Genomic DNA, 18,651 nt, shown 5'->3' on the forward strand with positions numbered 1-18,651 from the left:
GTATTACCAGTACTGAATCTGCCTTCAATTTTGTCGAAAATCTTACCACCAAAATCAATTTGAGGCTGTTTCGCGGACATGTTGATCAGAAGCTGGAAATTGAGGTGTATAGGGCACATTGAGAAAGAGCGACAACTCCATTGCAGGTACAATGGAATTCACTATCCGAAAATGGATGACGAGTGATGTAAGCACATTGCCAGGCCCTAACACCTATGGCGCTTAGGTATGGTGGACGCGGTATACTCTAAAAACTTTCGGAAAAACATATTCCTAGCTCCGTCTGCTTTTCCTCAGAGCGGTTGATCGCCCGATTATCGTGGTGACTTTTCGCGGGAGAAAAAAGACCTAGCGAGCTAGAAGTCCAAGCCGACGAGTCGTTGATTTTGAAATTAAAACTTTTGATTGATTTCCACGTGTTTATTTGTAATCCCCGATTACCCACGACCCTAAAGTTTTGGTTGTCCGGAATTGTTCAGTGGCGACTGGATTTGATGCCAGCCTTTAAAGTGTCCGCAAAAAAACAGCTCTCTTTGTGTCTCTCTCAAAGGACTATAAAAGGCTTTTGTCCCTTTGTCAAGAAGTAGATCGCAGCCTCAGTCATTCGCGGAGATTCTAGCCCCAACGACTTAGGCTTAGTACATAGCAACGTATTAACGATTGATTGATTTTCAAACTCCGACCGCCCTTTGATTACGACATGACTGCCAGTATTTGATATTAATGGAATCTTACGAGTTTACCTACATAAATCATTCAAAATGTAGTGAACGTATTTTTCCCGTTAATTATATCCATTGCAAAAGATCCCCTGGGAACCTATAATACGAATCAGTTGTCAGTGCAAATTATTCTTTCCCTCTTTAGTCTAAAGAGAGCTTTCATAAATGGAGACCCTTTTCCGCCGTTTTCTTATTAAAATCAATTTACTATCGGCCATCATCATCACCGCAACAACATATATTTGGTCTACTTACAAATATCTCGGTTTTGCATCGAGTTTCACAAATTGGATATCCAATTGCAGCTGCTTGGCGCCCTGAACTACTCCATCGCACTCTTATTCTACAATGGATATTATCACTTTGGATTTTCGGTAGCTGGATCATCTTGAGTCATACAGATTTTTTCATTCGTTCATCGCAACCTATTGATCGGTTGGTCATGATATTGACCATAGATTTCTTGCCATCCATCTTCTTGTAACGGGTCGAACATTTTTCAGAAGATTCTCCTTACGAACGTGGCCAACAGCTCACAGTTTTTCTTGTTGAAAACACAAATCTCGGTAGAATACATTAGGACTGGTAAGTTCACTGTCTTGTGTAAGGGGACTTTTCAACCTTATAAGAAGACGAAACAGCTTGTAAACTGAAATGGGCTCTATTGGATGCGAAGAACTATACGCGGATTTTATCATCATAACTTCTATCGGTTATTATTTCTGGCCTTAGATAAATGAAATTTTGAACGATTTCAAAGTTGTAGCCTTCTATCTTCATTGCTGTCAATTGCCCAGAGCTGTTAGATATTTGGATATTGTTGTTGTTTTTGTTACTGACGTTGCTGCCATGTATTGCCATCCTTAACGTACAATCTAAGATCTTGCGCTGTCTGCTGGGTCTGGATGAAGGTAGTCTGTACATCAGGGGTTGTTCTTCTCATTATGTCAATATCATGAGCACAATCCAGCAGTTGAGTGGAATTGAAGAGAATCGTATCTCTGGTACTCAGCTCAGCGTTGTACTCGTAGAGCGTTTTAGGTCAAAGATAAAAAGAATGTAAGATACTGTGTCTGCTTCCCTTAGATCGTTATTGAATTTGAAAGGTCAGAACCATTCGTATTAGTTTTTGGGGGTACCGAATTCTTTCATGGACCTATATATCATAGTTTCACCTTGCTATGCTACAGGCGGCTTTGAAGCCATTTCAACAATTTTTCCATTGATTGCTGATGGTAGAAAATTTGATATATTGCTGGTTTGTCTGCAGTGAAGCGTCGTTGATAAGGGCCGATGATATTCTGGGCACGTTCGATAAAACCTCCAACTCGCCGGTATTCTAGTTGTTAAGTAATTTGCCAATAATCCATCATTTTAAAATGCCCACACTGTCGGAAATTGTATAACTTGATAGGATGAGCAACGAGGTGTATACGATTTCATCCGGCTGACTTCCCCGTACCGCTACTCCTTTTATTCCTCGAATTCACAGACAGGTTTTCTTTTTCGTTTTATAGTCGCTTCTTCCTTCGATGGAGGGTGTGATAAGTCTCTGATATGCAGAATTTTTCCATCCTGTTATCGCCGTTTTTTGCGGCTGGGGTGGTGGTGAAGATGTAGATTCTCCATCTCCAAGGTTTCTGACTGACAGCTGAAGTCTCGGTGGCATCCATTTCTCTAAAAAGGAGTAGAGGACTTTGTTGTGAATGGCTTTATTGTTTGCTCTCGCCTGATTTGAAGTGGAGCACCATGATAATGATTCGAGTTTATTTTGATCCCTGTGAAAGTTTTACCATTCAACAAGGCTGAGATGTGGCGGTGCTCGATTAACACTTGGTGAATTTGATTGAAAATAGCTTTTTTGGAGAAACTCACGTTTGTTTATGGAACTATTTCCCAGCGAACCAGGATCTTCCAATGACAATTTCGTGTTTCACTATCCTTGGATGATTTATAATCCGCTGTCACTGGTACATTCATGCAAGCTATCGATGAGGACACCTAAACAAGGGCTGTTGAAATTTTCTAGTATTTGGTCTTACGTCTAGGGCAGGCTCCGGGGGTTCGCTCTGGTACCTCGTAGAAGGTAGCCTCCGACTTTCCAGTCTCTTCTGTGGGGGCATATGAGGCTTTATTTCGAAATTTACTTTCCAAACGGAGAGTGCATAGCTGTCTGCTAATGCCTTCAACAGATGGCAGTAAATTTCATTTTTTGGCTGACTAGGAAACCTACTTTGAGCACATGGTTTGCCGAATGGCCGCTATAATACCTGGGATCTCTTGCAAAGCTATGGAATCAGTTCTATCATGGGGCTGAGCAACGGCAAGCTGCTGAGCAGCTAGCTTCGATCTGTACAAGGAACGCACATTCCAAAAGAAAATGTACAAATAGTTTGTCCTTTTCTTTGCCAGGTCCGCCGATGTGTATTCAATCCAGTCCGAGGTTTCTTTCGTGTCTTCGTGACAGGTAATTTTCCAAGTAGGATTCGCAGCTTTACCCAAATCCCCAACCTGGAGGATCAGTTGGCTCAGCTTTTCGCATTTTTTTTTTAACATGGGAGAAAAACTATATACTCGTATAACTAGATAAACTATAGACCAATAGATAAATAAGTTCCACAGTTCGAATCAGAAGTTTGCTGAGCAAGAAGCTTAGTTCCATTAACGACAATAACTCAAGGGACTACTTCAGCATAGCCTCTTGCCTATTCGGCATATAATATTCCGCATCATTTGCCTTCATCTAGGATGTATTTACATCTTCTGAAAGCAAATTGTACTGCGGTAACAGCGTCGCCCTACAAACTATCTTTCCGGAAATGTTACTGTATACACGTTACGGATTCCTTCTGCTGTTTTCTGTTGGGGTTGTAAAACAAATCTTGAAGAGTTATATATCGGCCCCGGTCGTCGATTGTTTGCGATTTTTTGCGCTTGTTACCTATTATGAATAAATGTTATCAAATTATCATAACAGCTGCGCATTGTTTATTTTGCTTATTCCACCGTAAATAACAAATATAGAAAGTAAGCCTAAAGCACGGCTTTTAGCACTGAATATAATTACATAAAAGGTGGTTGATATTTTCCTTTTTTTAGTTTCAGAAATTGGACTTTGGAGAAACAAACGTTTTAGAAACGTTTTACAATGCCGACGTAGCCATCTTAGATCTGTCGATACAAGCACAACAAATAGCCTTATTTTATCATTTAGGGGTAAGAGAAAGTTTCGGTATGAAGGGTAATATTCTGCTGTACAACGAGTCTCAATCGGAGCAGACGTTTAGACTTAAGGTGGGTTACATTCTTCTTACTTTTCTCCCAAAAGGGTTTTACTTTGAAGACATAAAATTGGTACAATATTTTTATCTATTAAGTTTCTAAGGGATTATTATGGTTTATTTGTTTCAGGTTTCTTGTGGCAGCTACACATTTTTGCCATATAAACTTCAGGAGTGTGGGTGCCAGGTCATCAATGTAAAAGAAACTGACGCTCGGCCAGTTTCTTTAATGACAAGACTAAAAAAATTGCTTCAAGAAGTGGAAATACAATCAAAAACTCATATGCGTGAAAAATTTCTGTCAGACCTCCGTATTGCACGTGAACAATTCGCGGGAAATAGCGAAGATCTTTCGAAAATTCTGCGGAAGATGCGAAAAAGATTGGACGACCCAAATGTTTTATCAGGCGAAGTAGTGCACAGTTTTATGTGCTCTTTAAGGGATGTTCAAGACTATGACTCAATGGTCCACTTGGTGAACGAATTGAGAACAATCCCTACTAAAAGAAAGTATGTTGAAACAGGCAATATGTGTTTCCTTTATGCATTCGCATTGAATCGTAGAAATAAAGAGGGAGATAGAGTTAAAGCTTTAGAAACGTGTGAAAGAGCGCTTGAGAAAAAAGAGAACCAATTTCCTGATATGTTGTGCCTTTGTGGACGAATTTACAAAGATATGTTTGTTGAGTCAGAACACACAGATATGGATAGTCTTAAGAATGCAATTCGTTGGTATCGCAGGAGCTTTGAAGTTCAACCCAACGAATACGCGGGAATTAATCTCGCTACATTACTTGTAATCGATGGAAAGGACTTTTCAAATACTGAAGAGCTTCAACACATTGGAATGGTTTTGAACAATCTAATAGGGAAGAAAGGAAGCCTTTCTTCATTAAATGAATATTGGGATGTGGCGACATTTTTTGAGATATCGGTTCTAGCTGAAGATTACGGAAAAGCAATTCAAGCTGCCGAGTGCATGTTTAAATTAAAACCACCGAACTGGTACCTGAAGTCAACTATCGGAAATATCGCATTAATCGATCGATTCAGGAAACGTTCGGAAGATACCGTGTTTAGTCCTGAACAACAAATTTTCCAATTTTGGATGGAGTTCTTTATTGAAGCCACGAGATCGGAGCCAACTAGTGGCATTCGATTTCCTATTTTGGTACGATTCGTAAACACCATAGTAGCGAACTTCACTCATTAGATATTAATCATTTCAGATCCTTGAACCGCAAAAAATCTATATGCCTAGCCACGTAAATGTCAACTTAGGGGCCGAGGAGAAATCTTTGCAAATCATCAATATCTGCTTGGCACACTCCAAGGGTACTTGCAAGAAAGTTCATGATTTTTTGTATACTGCCAATCAGATAAAATCAGTGAGTTTATATAAACGTGATGAACGCTGCGCCTATCTTTATGTCCATCACAATTCTGACGATTTTCAAATATATTTTCCGTCGGTGCAATGTCGTCAACGCTTCTACGATTTGGTTTTAGAAATGACTGCGGATCAGGAAGTGTTCGTAGATTTATCAATTGATCAGACTGAAATAAAAGTAAGTTGGTCTTTAATTAGATTTAATATTCTCATTTATTTTTTGTATGTTGCTTCTCTAGTATGAATATGACTACGATGGTCAAAACAGAAAGACTGTTCTTGGAAAAGGCACATACGGCATAGTGTATGCGGCACGTGATATGAACACCCAAGTAAGGATTGCAATTAAAGAAGTGCCAGAAAAGATTACACATGACGTACAGCCTTTACATGAAGAAATCAAACTGCATTCGCAACTCAGACACAGAAATATTGTCCAGGTAATGAAATCAATTGGGATTTCAACTACTACAAAATTTTGAATATGAATTTTAAAGTTGACCGTTTTTTATAGTATTTGGGCTCAATTTCGGAGAATGGATATTTCAAGATCTTTATGGAGCAAGTTCCTGGAGGCTCACTATCTGCACTATTAAGAGAAAAGTGGGGTCCATTGAAAGACAATGAGGCTACTATTGCATTTTATGCCAAACAAATACTTGAAGGTGAGTACAAAAATTAAACATAGTCCATTTTAGTTCATTGAAGACATAGAGAGTAAAAAAAGTAGAAATATTTCCTATGAGCATTCGTTTAAACTTTGCATAGGCAGTTGGTGTTGGTGGTGGACATTTAGTTTTAGTCCATGGCGCCCCGTTCAGTTCGCTTGAATCCACGATGGTTTTAATCGTAGAATCAAACTAGCCCAATGTCCACGTCACCAGCGACATGATTACTTGGAAATTTTTATTCTTTGGGTTTATTACATCTAATACAGTCCGATGTTTGAGAGAAGGGGAGGGAAGAGTCATTGCAGTCTAAATGGCCGTGTTACACCTAGGAAAACTATTTTGTTGACAAGATGACAGGCACCTTGAAAAGCTCGTTGGAGAATATTGATAAACAACCGCAACAAAATTGCTGTTTTCTCTGGCACAAGTAAAGTTGTTGGCCATGTCCCGAAGAGGCGCCATGAGATCTGGTGGACTGCTGAAACTTTTAGGCAGATCGACGAACTCAGGGATCTGGAAGCTCTTATTGTCGCTATGAATGGGGCGAACGTGATGGCGCTTGAGCTGGGGTACCGCGCCAATCTAGGGAAGTGCACCGCGACAAAAGGGAATTTACTATTACAGTGGCCAGAAAGGCAGAAGCTGCCGCAAAAAATAGTGATTTGAGTACCGTATATCGCATTATGAAAGAGCTTGGTGGTGGTCGTAAGCTTATCGATGATCCATCCGGGGGCCTTAACGGTCAACTCCTCGTCTGCGGCGATGAGCAGCTTAAGAGGAGGAACAAACACTTCACAACGGTTCTCAATCATATAACATCCGATGAACCTCTACCTATTGTAAATGAAATGACCAGTCACCTTCAAACAAAGTGAAAGCATCTCTGCTTGATCATCCCTCTGCGGAGCTGTTTATTGGTACTTCCATTCACTCGTAAGTAATGTAAGTCTGAGCTTTTTCCCAATAAATGGAAGAATTTTGGTGTTCTTACCCACTCTAGCCATTTTTCGTCCAAAGCTTAGTTCAAGTTGAACATTTGCAATCGATAACGATCAGTATTTACCGTTTTGCCAAATTTACGATACACAGCACCCCTTTGGTCCTATCAAATACAAAGCGTTACTTTCTTCCCGAATCGACTTAGCTTCGCTGACGATGTTGCTGGTTGCCCACCATCGATTCATGTTTTTTTTCAATTTGGATTGTAGAAGTAAATACATTTCTCATCATTCGTCATGATTCAATGGAATAAACTTTTTTGTTGCACAAGTAGAATTTTTCGATGTGTTCTTCCTGTTCTCCATTTGTCTCAAAGCCAGTTGATAGGCTTCTCAATTTCCCAAATTGTGAATTTTTCCCCTTGCAAATGTCGTGGAGTTGACCGATATATCTCCCAATTGCTGTTGACTCAAAGTGGCATCTTCGCCCAAATCGGATTCCAGTTCTGAGTTTTCAAAGCAAAGTCTTTGATGTGAATCTGCTCTTAATCTTCTCATAAGTAGATAGTCGAGACCTACATTTTTATAAAAATACTAAGCTTCGTAAAAGCGTGGTACCAAAAATATTTCATGCGAAAATCGTTGCACCTTTCAAAGCGATTTGAAAAAAAAATTGCAAAAGCTATTGATAATCCTGCCCCGGAGGCTGCAGTCACCTATCTACATAAAAATGTGTATATAAAACACATTTGTGCAACGATTACTCGCCATGCACATTGCCGCACATGTTGTACTATTGCTGGACGTGGATTAGGTGGGTATGCGAGTGTCTGTATTCGGAACGAAGCACTAAATTTCCCGTACTGCATTCGCTCTCTACGTTGGCTCTCTTCGGGGTATTACTTCTTTTATTACTCATCATCATCATCAACGGCGCAACAACCGGTATCCGGTCTAGGCCTGCCTTAATAAGGAACTCCAGACATCCCGGTTTTGCGCCGAGGTCCACCAATTCGATATCCCTAAAAGCTGTCTGGCGTCCTGACCTACGCCATCGCTCCATCTTAGGCAGGGTCTGCCTCGTCTTCTTTTTCTACCATAGATATTGCCCTTATAGACTTTCCGGGTGGCGTCATCCTCATCCATACGGATTAAGTGATCCGCCCACCGTAACCTATTGAGCCGGATTTTATCCACAACCGGACGGTCATGGTATCGCTCATAGATTTCGTCATTGTGTAGGCTACGGAATCTTTTATTACTACGCACCAAAATATGAACCCCTTGACGATAACTTTCCATATCGCACCATAAGGAACATTTCAAATCAAAGCTTCCGGTGTAGAGGAAAAGAAGACTTTCAATCGTGATAGGTGATTAAATATCAGGATTCGCCATGACAAAATTCTGGTCGGACATATGATGATGAAACATCGTTTGGTGACCATAACGAGAGATTGATGAACATTGCTTGGACACAGAGCCTTCCACAACGCCAGTCGGATACCAACAGGCCGGCGACATACGACAAGTAGTCAGATTGACCACATTGCGATCAGCAGTAAATTTAGGAGCTATCTTCTGGATATGCGTAACGAAAAAATCGCTGAAGTTGGTCTCGAAAGAAGTCATTCGCTTGCGTGTTGCATCCGCCAGGGAATTATAACTCCCCAAGCTCAATATTGAGTTATCTTGCTGATTGAACGTTGTCTTGAAGAAACCGGATGAAAATGTTGTTGAGCTTTATGGCAACATTTCTTTCTCAGGCGCTACTCAGCTTTTTGGCAATGGCAGGAAGGCAGTCACAAGGTCTGTTTGATTGCGGAATCTTGGAAACGGATCGATGAATGTGAGGGATTGGAAGCGAGTGTCGGCGAAGGTGACGCACTCGCGCTCCGATATCGTGAGAAATTTCAGTGTGGGCCTACCGCGTTTACCGCATCACGATCAAGGAAGTTAACCATACACTCCTCATTCACGACGATATCCAGCTTAAAATATGTAAAGAGTATTTCACCACCGTCCTTAGCCGCACAATATATATAAGTTCCACCTACTATGGAACATATAGCAAGCAACCGTAACATACATATATGGACTGTTCTTCCAAATAAGAAAAAAATCTTTCTCATCATTGGGCCCAAAGAGTGGAAAGCGGCCAGCTCGGTGGACTCCCCACTGGATTGTTCGGCGTAGCTACTGCAGTTTCCTTCTGTACTGACCCTGCAAGTCATTTTTGAGCAGTGTGCGAGGCTCAGATCTCCACTTCACCTTTTACATCGCGGTAAAATCTCAGAAAAATTTGAAGTCCAAAGCGAGTTATATCTTGTCGCCTATATTATTTCTTCTGGTTATTAATGTCGTTTTACATGCTATCATGCCCGCGGGACATGTAGGGCCTCAACAAACCGTGCCATCTTTTCTGAATCTCCTCGATTACGCTGATAACATTTACTTGCTTTAGTACGGAGTCATGGGCCTTAGTCAAATGGCTTTAGATTTGGAGAAGGTGGGGCAGAACAGTGGAGGAGGAGACTAGGTATCTCAGAGAGTCCTGGTGGGAGCTGCTTCATTTGAGCAAACCACAAGGATATTGTGCATCCATGGTTTGCACACGACTTTTTATTTAGGAATTAATAACAACCATATTGTTAATAATGCTAGAAGACATCAGACATTACCCTGGTGAAAAAATAGAATAATTCGAATACATGTCAGTTAACAAGAGTCTCGAAACATTCTCTCGTTAATATGACATGGACGGCTGGCAGAGCAGCTTTGGATAAGGTGTTAGTTGTCCGGATACGGAGCGGAGTAGAAGTGTGGTGAACCAAGAAATTATTGAGTTCAATAAAAGAGAAAAAGTGAATAATGAAAGCTGTAAACAAGTCTACTGTGTTTATATTTACTTGGCTAATATACTGAGACTTGATTAATTTAGGGTCATTTTCGTTATAGGCTTCCTTTTACTTAGGCTTGGCAGCTTTTACTCAGTGGCGAGGAATTAACACGGCCAATTTATTTCTTTGGATCAACAGACATTCTAGGTAGCATTGGATTAACACTTCCTCCGTGAAGACCACGAAGAAATTATTTAAATGGATATATGATGGGTCATCCGTTAGTTTTCACAATTTTGTTTTGCTTTAGATTGGGGTTCTGGGGAGGACATTCGAAATTGCCTTTTAAGTCTCTCTTGAAAAAAAAATAGCAAAAAAACATTACCATCGTATTGGAACGAAGGTCTGTCCAATTTTAGCGAGGTGTTCAGCATCTGCTACAGGTACAAATATTGGCAGCCATACATGCACTGCCTGAAAAGGTACATGTTGGGCTTGACAGAAAGCGATCCTGACCGAGAAGAGAAAAAGTGGTGTTGTGGCTTGTAGAGATTTACCGGAGCTGTATTTCGTACGGATATGTACTCCACTCCTAGAGACGCGTACGCGTGGTATTCGTACCGAATGTGGGCAGCTGCGGCCATAAATCCGCGGAGGAATTTCGGTCAAAAAACTTCACCCTAGAGTGTGTCCTGAATGTCCATTTAAAGGCGATCATGGAGAGGACGCCCTTCAAATCTTAGCACGCCTACCTCAAACGAAAATCCATATAAACTGCTCTTCGCGAGGTAATTATCATGGCTGAGCGGTCGCTACACTACGACCAATATACCTCAATTGCCTTCTTAAAAATATAGAGAGAGCATTCAACAACGCCGGTATCGAAGCCATCAAGAAGGGTATAACCAGTATAGGACTGGAGGGGTGTCTTTCGCAATGGATAGCATCCATGCTAAGAACCAGGGTAATCAAATCTGATCTGGGAAGACACTCAAGGGTGGAATTATATGAATACTGCACAGGAACGCGGTGAAGATGGTGGCGTATGTCGACGGTATCCTGGACTCTAATTGATCGGCAGCCAAGCTTCCCTTAAGCCATTGCACTTAGTAACAACATTCTCCAGGGTGTAGAGCAGTCAAATACCCGCTGAACAACCTGAGCGGCACACTTAAAGTTACTCTTCTCCGGGTTCCCAGTCTGAGGATTATATAGAAAACATTTTTGCACATATAGCTGTTGTATATATTTGAAAGGGGACTATCAGTGATAATCTAGAATTTAATTTCTTCTTTCAGGCTTAAAATACCTACACGATCAGAAAATCGTACATCGCGACATCAAAGGCGACAATGTTCTAGTCAATACTTACAGCGGAGTTGTGAAAATTTCCGATTTCGGAACATCAAAGCGCTTAGCTGGCATCAATCCCATCACAGAAACATTTACAGGCACGTTACAATATATGGCACCTGAAGTAATAGATCAAGGCGTTAGAGGCTATGGTCCAGCTGTAAGTTCATGATATTTATTTGAAGAAAGTAACTTGACGAAAAATCAACAATTCCGTTTTCAATATCACAGGCTGATGTATGGTCATTTGGTTGTACAAATGTTGAAATGGCAACGGGAAAGCCTCCGTTCATTGAGCTTGGCTCAGCGCAGGCAGCAATGTTTAAAGTGGGCTACTATAAAAAGCATCCAGAAATACCTGAAGAGCTCAGCCCAATGGCAAAGAATTTCATTCGGCGTTGCTTTGAAGTGGATGTGGCTAAGCGAGCGACATCCACTCAACTGCTAGAAGATCCATTCTTGTCTGAGTGAGTAAAGCGGAAATACAATAATATTCTAAACATGTTTATCCCTTTATTGATATTTTAGTAAGCACCGCAAAGCTGCACGCCCGCCAGTAATCAACACTGAGTTTTCTAGAAGTGTTTCAGTCCCCGCCGATCGACTTATCTCAAAAACAACCCCAACGCCACAGCTTAGTGGAAGTGGCAATACGCCAACAACTCCAGAATTAGAGTACGTATGCCAGTCACTTTCCAAAGTGTTTTCTGAAACTCCTTTCCTACAATCCCTCAAATCGGCATGTGTATTTTTTACGAACTTTTTGTCGCTTTTGCGTCTTGCGTTTTCCAAGTGGAAATGGAAACGGAGCCGTTAAAAAACGACCTTAAGTCATTTTCATTGGCAAAAATGGTGCTGGGCAAATGAAAGATCGACAGGATTTGAGTTGTCTGTTCTATATTATTTTCTAAACTGCGTTTAACAGAAATAATTATACTGATCTTGGAATTTAAATTTACAACCCTTACTAATGTTTTATTTTGATTTGAATTAATATTTTTGCGACGAAGGTTTATGTGCTTGGATATGTTTTGAACTTCGTTTGGAAATGACAGTTTTCTAAAATGTTCCTGAGCGAGTTGTTTTCTTGACTTTAAATGCTTTTGGATTCACTGACGTATACCTTTTTTGAATTTGATTAATCGCTAACCGATGAATGACATCAATATTCAGGAAGATCAGCACAGGTAACATAAAAGCAATTTTGAGATGGCAATCCTTTGTAAAGGCAAATACCTTTAAAAGTTAATTGTCAGTCATTTATTTCAAAATAACTTATTTTCTAAAGATGGGCAAATTTTTAAAGCTTGTTTGAAACCTAGAAAACAAAGACAACGATGAACTGGATTCGTTTTTATAATTGCGTTCGAATATCAGATTATGTGTATGCAGAATAAGAAATTTTCTCATGTCGTTAAATGATGTAAATGTCAGAAGATACTCATTTACAAATCATTACGTAGACTTTATCCTGTTTTCCAAACATGATCCAGCACATATCCTTCACCGAAATCTAGTTTAAACTATGATTATTTAAGTAAATTTAATTTTGTTGCTATCTTCGTGTTTTTCGTTCCCCGGCATTTGTTTTATTTTAAAACACCAAAAATGTCTTATAGTATCTGTGTCACGAAATCATCACCAATGAAGAGCTCACCTCAAGCATATTTAGCTCCAATTCAAATACCAAGTACATCAAGCTTAAGGTAAGATACAAATCGTTACATCTTCTTTGGAGGTAAAGTGTTATATGCGTTAGAATCTTTATTAATGTTTTGAAGTTTTCTTCAATTGAAATGTATTTGCTTTCTAAGTATATTAATTTCTTCTCTAATTCACGAGCTTTCTATATTCCTTAGCTGCATTATTTCTGCTTCTTTCATGCCTACGTCTACCATCTTTTCGTATCCATATGTTTGTGCTGTTTAAATTGCAAAAATAGTGAAACTGTTGACATTAAGCTTGTTTAATACAAATGATTTTTTCTAGTAGCTTAGCAAATTCACCTTGTATCGATACTGATGCTGAAGGGGATGCATTCGGATTAAATCGGCGCAGCTCATCAGGCGGGCTACTATCGCCGGAAGTGGAGATATCAGGAACCCCATCTAAAACATCACTCAATGAGGCCAGTGAAAGCGACGGATTCTATTTGTTGAAGAAGGATTCTCAGCGACGTGCAACACTATCCAGAGTTTTGAATCACGACGAAGAGAAAATTTGCAACATTTGGATGGTGAAAATTGAGAGTAATCACAAAGTTGAAGTCGCTATAGATAAGGTAAGAAGGCTTTTCCGTTTAAACTCATTACTATCGATCCCGCTCAAAGCTTATCATGATGGTTTGATTTGTTATTTAATATAATATTTATAAGGAGAGAAAACGGAGCTGAACACCAATTTGAAATTTATTTGTCCTAATTTTGTAACCCTTCTCATTCATAAGCAATCGGTATAGGTATAATTCCTTATTTATTTTTAGTTGTGTATCATTAATCATTGCATAAGGGTCGTTTCACAGTTCCGATAAGTGTAGCCCTTTTTAGCATAGTACGCATGATGGACAGATAGCCCGTTAATCAATTTTAATAAGGTTTTATTTTCCACGTCGATGGACCATATTGCGATTAGCAGTAGATTATAGGAGTTGTTTTCTGAATATGCATAATAAAAGAGCTGCTGATATCGGCCTCGAAAAAAAATGAGGGTGAGCACTGGGCCGCCATAAACAGTGTCTTTGTCTTTAGTGTGGACGAAGTTGTCAGCCCTGTCGCAAAACAATGTCACAATTCCTATCTGACTGCGGACTTCCCTCGTGGTATTTCCTACTTGTCGTTAAAAGGTATAGAAATCTGTGAGCTTGCAACATGCAGGTTTCGAACCATTTTTACTAATGAACCATTTTTCATGGCCCAGATAATGACGAACCTACCAGGCTATCTACTAATCAGGACATAAGTCGGCTTTTAGAATATGCATATGCACTTCGATAAGGGTATCGAGGGTAATTAAAATGTTTTCCTTTTCCAATTTGAGCGTGAGTTTCAGTACTCCAAGCAGAACACTCTGTAGTTAAGTGAGGTTAGTTGGTGAGACTCTGGTGAGCACTCCTGCCTCTCTTGTGGTAGTGTGCTATTGTACTCTGGATAGTTTGGCAAGAGTATGCATGAATCTCGTGTTGTATAGATGCGACTGCGAGATTCCAGTCCAGAACGAGACGTTATGATGGTGATGGATGTTCTGAATGCAATGGTGTGCTGTGAGAATACCTTAGCCGAGCATGTGTTGAGGGAGCCACGGATTCGCGATCGTAACCATGAAGGTGAAAAGTTTATAGATTTTTGCAGTTGCTGCCGCCTCGTTATTGGTGGCACATTATTCGAGTACAAAGCTTTCCATAAGGTCAGTTGGGTGTCACCTGATTGACAACGTACGAGTAATTAGGTTGACCACATCATGAGCAGCAGTAGATTCAGGAGGTGTCTTCTGGATGTGTATAACAAGAGAAGTGCTGACATCGGCCTCGAACAGAATCATCACTTGATCGTCGCTTGCGTGTTGCATCCGGCGCTTCTCGCAGGGTTGGGGAGCTGCGACCCGCCAAGTTCAACATGAACAACTACAGGGGGAGAATTATTTTGCTGATGGGACGGCAGATACCTTAAATAATCCGCCTATGGATATTGATGAGCATCACTCTCAGGTTCTGCATCATCACGGAATCATGGAAGCGAATCGATAAATGAATGATTGTTGCGATTGACGCCGAGTGTGTCGCGCTCAGATTCTGATATCATGCGAAATCGTGGAAAATTCATTGTAATGTGCGCCGTGCTAACAATTAATTTGTTATTGCGCTGCAAGGGAAGCAGAAGCTACCGCAGATTCCAGTGATTTCAGAACCGTATAACGCATCACAAAAAACGTGCACATGGTTACAAATCTATCGGTGGTCCTGTGAGAGTCATTACCTATCGGCCTTTCATTCACGAGTGTGAGGAGCTGAAGAGCAAGAAGGAGCAAAACACCACGCTTCTCAATCGCACCCCTTCCAGTTAAGCTCCGCTTCTTGTGGATGAAACAACTAGTTCCCGTTGCATGAGCAGTCGGACTGCTCCTCTAAATAGAAGAGAAATCATCTCGGACAGCACTACGCTCAAGCGGAGTAAAGTTGTTGGACATGAAGCCCTTCCGCAGCTTGGCATCGATACTATTTTCTTCTATTGTGTCAATGCTGCCTTGTCTGGAAGACGTGGAGACTTCCATGGGCCATGAAATCTTTCCTCAAATATGTCAACTACGATCATGATATATTTTTATCTCAGAAGCGTCGTTTCTGCCGGTAGTACCAGCGAACTTGATGTCGCTTGACGCATTAACAACATTAGATCCACCTTTCCCGTTTTGTCTAAAATCGGGACATGCAATTCTCTCAACACTCGGAACAAGTTCAGATTATTCTGTGCTACTATATGAGAGTTACACAGGGAAAGTGATCAGCATTATTACTCAAAAACTCCAACCTTGCACTTGCTGCGCGTTAGGATATGGTATATTGATGTAAGTTGGAACGAAGAACTTGCTCAGCGCATAGGCCAGGTTTCCGTGGACGTGTTAATGAGAAGACGAAAGTGACAGTAAATAGCTCCAATGCAATGGAGCTCAGTATTCCAAGGCGCTGGACAATCACCTCACGAACACATGGCGTGTATTTGACGCGCTAATGGTCCATTGTACTCGATATTAAGGGGTAAATGGTAATTATGTATGACACATTACGGATGAAATTGCAGGTGATCGGAAGCCTTTTGATGATTCTATGATGAATGTAAACAATAAGTTTCTAATTCACAGTCATGAGCAGTTGAAGAGGTGGAAGAAGCAGGTGAGACTTTGAATCGTAAATCCTACCATGAGGATAAGGACTACTCCAAACAGTAGTGAAATTATCTTTCGCATTCATGGCCGGATGAAACTTTTCCGTGCAGCTTCGACAGTCCCTGCAGAGTCCCGACAGAGTCCCTGCAACTCATTTGTAAGTGCTGAGGGTCTGAGATGCCTAGTTCAGTTCCCCAATGAGGGAACGAAAAGAATGATCGTTAAGAGCAATTTGAATTCGGTGTCCGCCAGGGTTGCATCTTGCCACCGTTAATTTTTCTTCTCGTAACCGGTTTTCCATGATGCATTGGCTGGGGATAATGGAGTGCTACGTTACAAACACCTTGACTAGATTGATATATGTTTGTTCTCTTATCGATTCATGGACCTTGGCCAAATGCCAAATGTTTTGGATTTGGAGTAGAAGTCAGACAGAATAAAGATAAACTCCAACAAAATCAAGGTTCTTTTAGTCTTACTGGTCATCGCATTCTTCTTATTTGTATTGGTGGGTGTAACATCTAAGTCGTTGATCAATTTAGCTAGGAAGCGTTATTCTGCGGACGGTGGTACAAAACTTGATATCGCGCGCAGTATTAACAATGCTGAATCCGGATTCGTTGTTTTATGCAAAATCTGGAAATGCATTTCTCTCAACATTAACTCAAGTTAAGGTCGCTCTGTGCCAATGATGTTCTGGCCTAAAACAGTAAATCATGATGTACTTGGTCGGCGTACATAAAGAAAGTGTGACAACTGCATTGCGGGTTACGCTATGCTATTTAAGGATGGTCGACGAGTAAGTCGCCCTATAATTAGGTAGTATAGAACAGTGGAATAAGAGGGCAATGTTTTCGGATAATTATGGATGGAATGACGCACATTGCCGGGAAGAGACACGAATGGTGCGCGAGTATGGCGCTACATCCCACATGGTTTCAATAAAACTTTTAAAAGGAAGTCAATAGTAAGGTTCAATATTTTTTTTTTTTTTTGACGTCACAATGAGAAGTTTAGGAGGGCTTACATCTTACATTGACTATTCGTACCGGCAAAGAAATTCAACGACGAGAAGAGTCTCAATATGGCAAAATGTGTAGATGAATGTAATTCGCTAAGGCTAAAGTAAGTATTAGTGTCGGGATAGCTGAGTGGTTAGAACACAAGGCTGTCATACGGAAGGTCACGGTTCAAATCTCGCTGGCGGCAGTGGAATTTGTATCGTGATTTGACGTCGGATACCAGTCGACTCAGCTGCGAATGAGTACCTGAGTCAAATTAGGCTAATAATCTCGGGCGAGCACAATGCTGACCACATTGCCCGCTACAGTGTCCTGTAGTGTACCGTAACGGTCTTGAATGAAGTACTCTAACACACTTCAAGACCCTTATCCAATATGGATTGTTGTGCCAACGATTATTGTATTATTATAAAGTAAGGTTTCACCGCAACCATAGACGTTTTCACATTTAACACCTGAGTTTTGGTGCTTCATGTATATGTTAATACTGATCATAATATATTGAGTTTTCGGTTAATAGAAGGTACACCACTCTTTCCAGAAGCTTAGCTAACATCTTACGAATTGATGGACTTTGAATATAGGGCATAAGCTTATATGTCTGAATCCACGTATTTGCTATTTTTAACTTTATCGATATTTGCCAAGCAGCTTGCTGTTGGACATGTGACGCCCTTGGCTTTGAATAGATGACTTCACATTAATTGGTTTTTATTGATTTCTGGAATGTGCGCACATTCCCCAACAACGGCATCAAGGGCGACCAGAACACTAGTCTTTGCCAATTTGATCGAAAATTTCGGTGATATCGACTGGATATGAAATTAAACCAAATAATAAAAGGGAGAATTCTATAAAGCATTCCTCTTCCCTTATGACACTGTACTTTCATATTCTGGAAACTCTTGCACCAACAAAGAGAAGGATGCTTTCTAATGCAACTACACAAAGCTTAGGAGAGGTTTCCTAAAGAATAACCGCTGTGATCGTTCTGAGTGACCTTAACGCCAAAGTGGGCTCTGACAAAATCTTGTTCGGGAGTGTGGGCCTTGGTGATGGCAGCAACAACGGCGACAAATTGTAGAGTTCTGCATCATTCATCGGCGGCACACTGTTTGGGACTCCTAGTTGGATATTTATCGATCAGCATCGACTATTTAGTCATATCGATGGCAGACGGCGGTAACGTGGAGGCGGGTCGCTGAAGTAAGGAGTTGTTCTTTGCGGTCCCTAGATTTTCTAGTTTTATTAGTTATTGTTAAGGCGACATATAAAACCGCAAACGTCATGTATGTGCTGCAAGGAAGTATACTCTCGGAGAAACTTGAAGTCCAGAATGGAATCCACTAATATTAGACTTTCTAATCGACATTTTTCTTTTTCGTTATCAGTTACGTCTTCCATGCTACCTTGGATGATATGGAAGGATTTAATGAACGATGCCATTTTTCCTTAAACACACTTACTATACTATGATATCCGTTTGCTCTCTCATTAAATCTTAGATGTTGGCCAAATGAATCTGAACTTGGAGAAGGTGGCGAAGATAGTCAAAT

The 18,651-nt window shown here is 40.6% G+C and overlaps 1 protein-coding gene across 7 annotated transcripts in view; it reads left to right on the top strand.

Annotated features, from left to right (window-relative positions):
- Nucleotides 1-18,651, top strand: part of LOC119649648 (mitogen-activated protein kinase kinase kinase 15) — an 84,773-nt gene that overhangs the window by 32,613 nt on the left and 33,509 nt on the right. For 4 of the 7 annotated variants that reach the window (XM_038051905.1, XM_038051919.1, XM_038051930.1 and 1 more), the window contains exons 3-12: nt 3,822-4,016; nt 4,134-5,174; nt 5,233-5,571; nt 5,633-5,833; nt 5,908-6,058; nt 11,141-11,355; nt 11,427-11,662; nt 11,724-11,870; nt 12,815-12,901; nt 13,185-13,476. In XM_038051905.1, coding sequence (XP_037907833.1) covers nt 3,822-4,016; nt 4,134-5,174; nt 5,233-5,571; nt 5,633-5,833; nt 5,908-6,058; nt 11,141-11,355; nt 11,427-11,662; nt 11,724-11,870; nt 12,815-12,901; nt 13,185-13,476 — 2,904 coding nt within the window. The remainder of the gene's footprint in view (nt 1-3,821; nt 4,017-4,133; nt 5,175-5,232; nt 5,572-5,632; nt 5,834-5,907; nt 6,059-11,140; nt 11,356-11,426; nt 11,663-11,723; nt 11,871-12,814; nt 12,902-13,184; nt 13,477-18,651) is intronic. The other 3 variants (XM_038051912.1, XM_038051936.1, XM_038051942.1) reach the window with 3 other exon arrangements.

This window comes from Hermetia illucens, chromosome 1, assembly GCF_905115235.1.
Source record: "Hermetia illucens chromosome 1, iHerIll2.2.curated.20191125, whole genome shotgun sequence".
Classification (NCBI taxonomy): domain Eukaryota; kingdom Metazoa; phylum Arthropoda; class Insecta; order Diptera; family Stratiomyidae; genus Hermetia; species Hermetia illucens.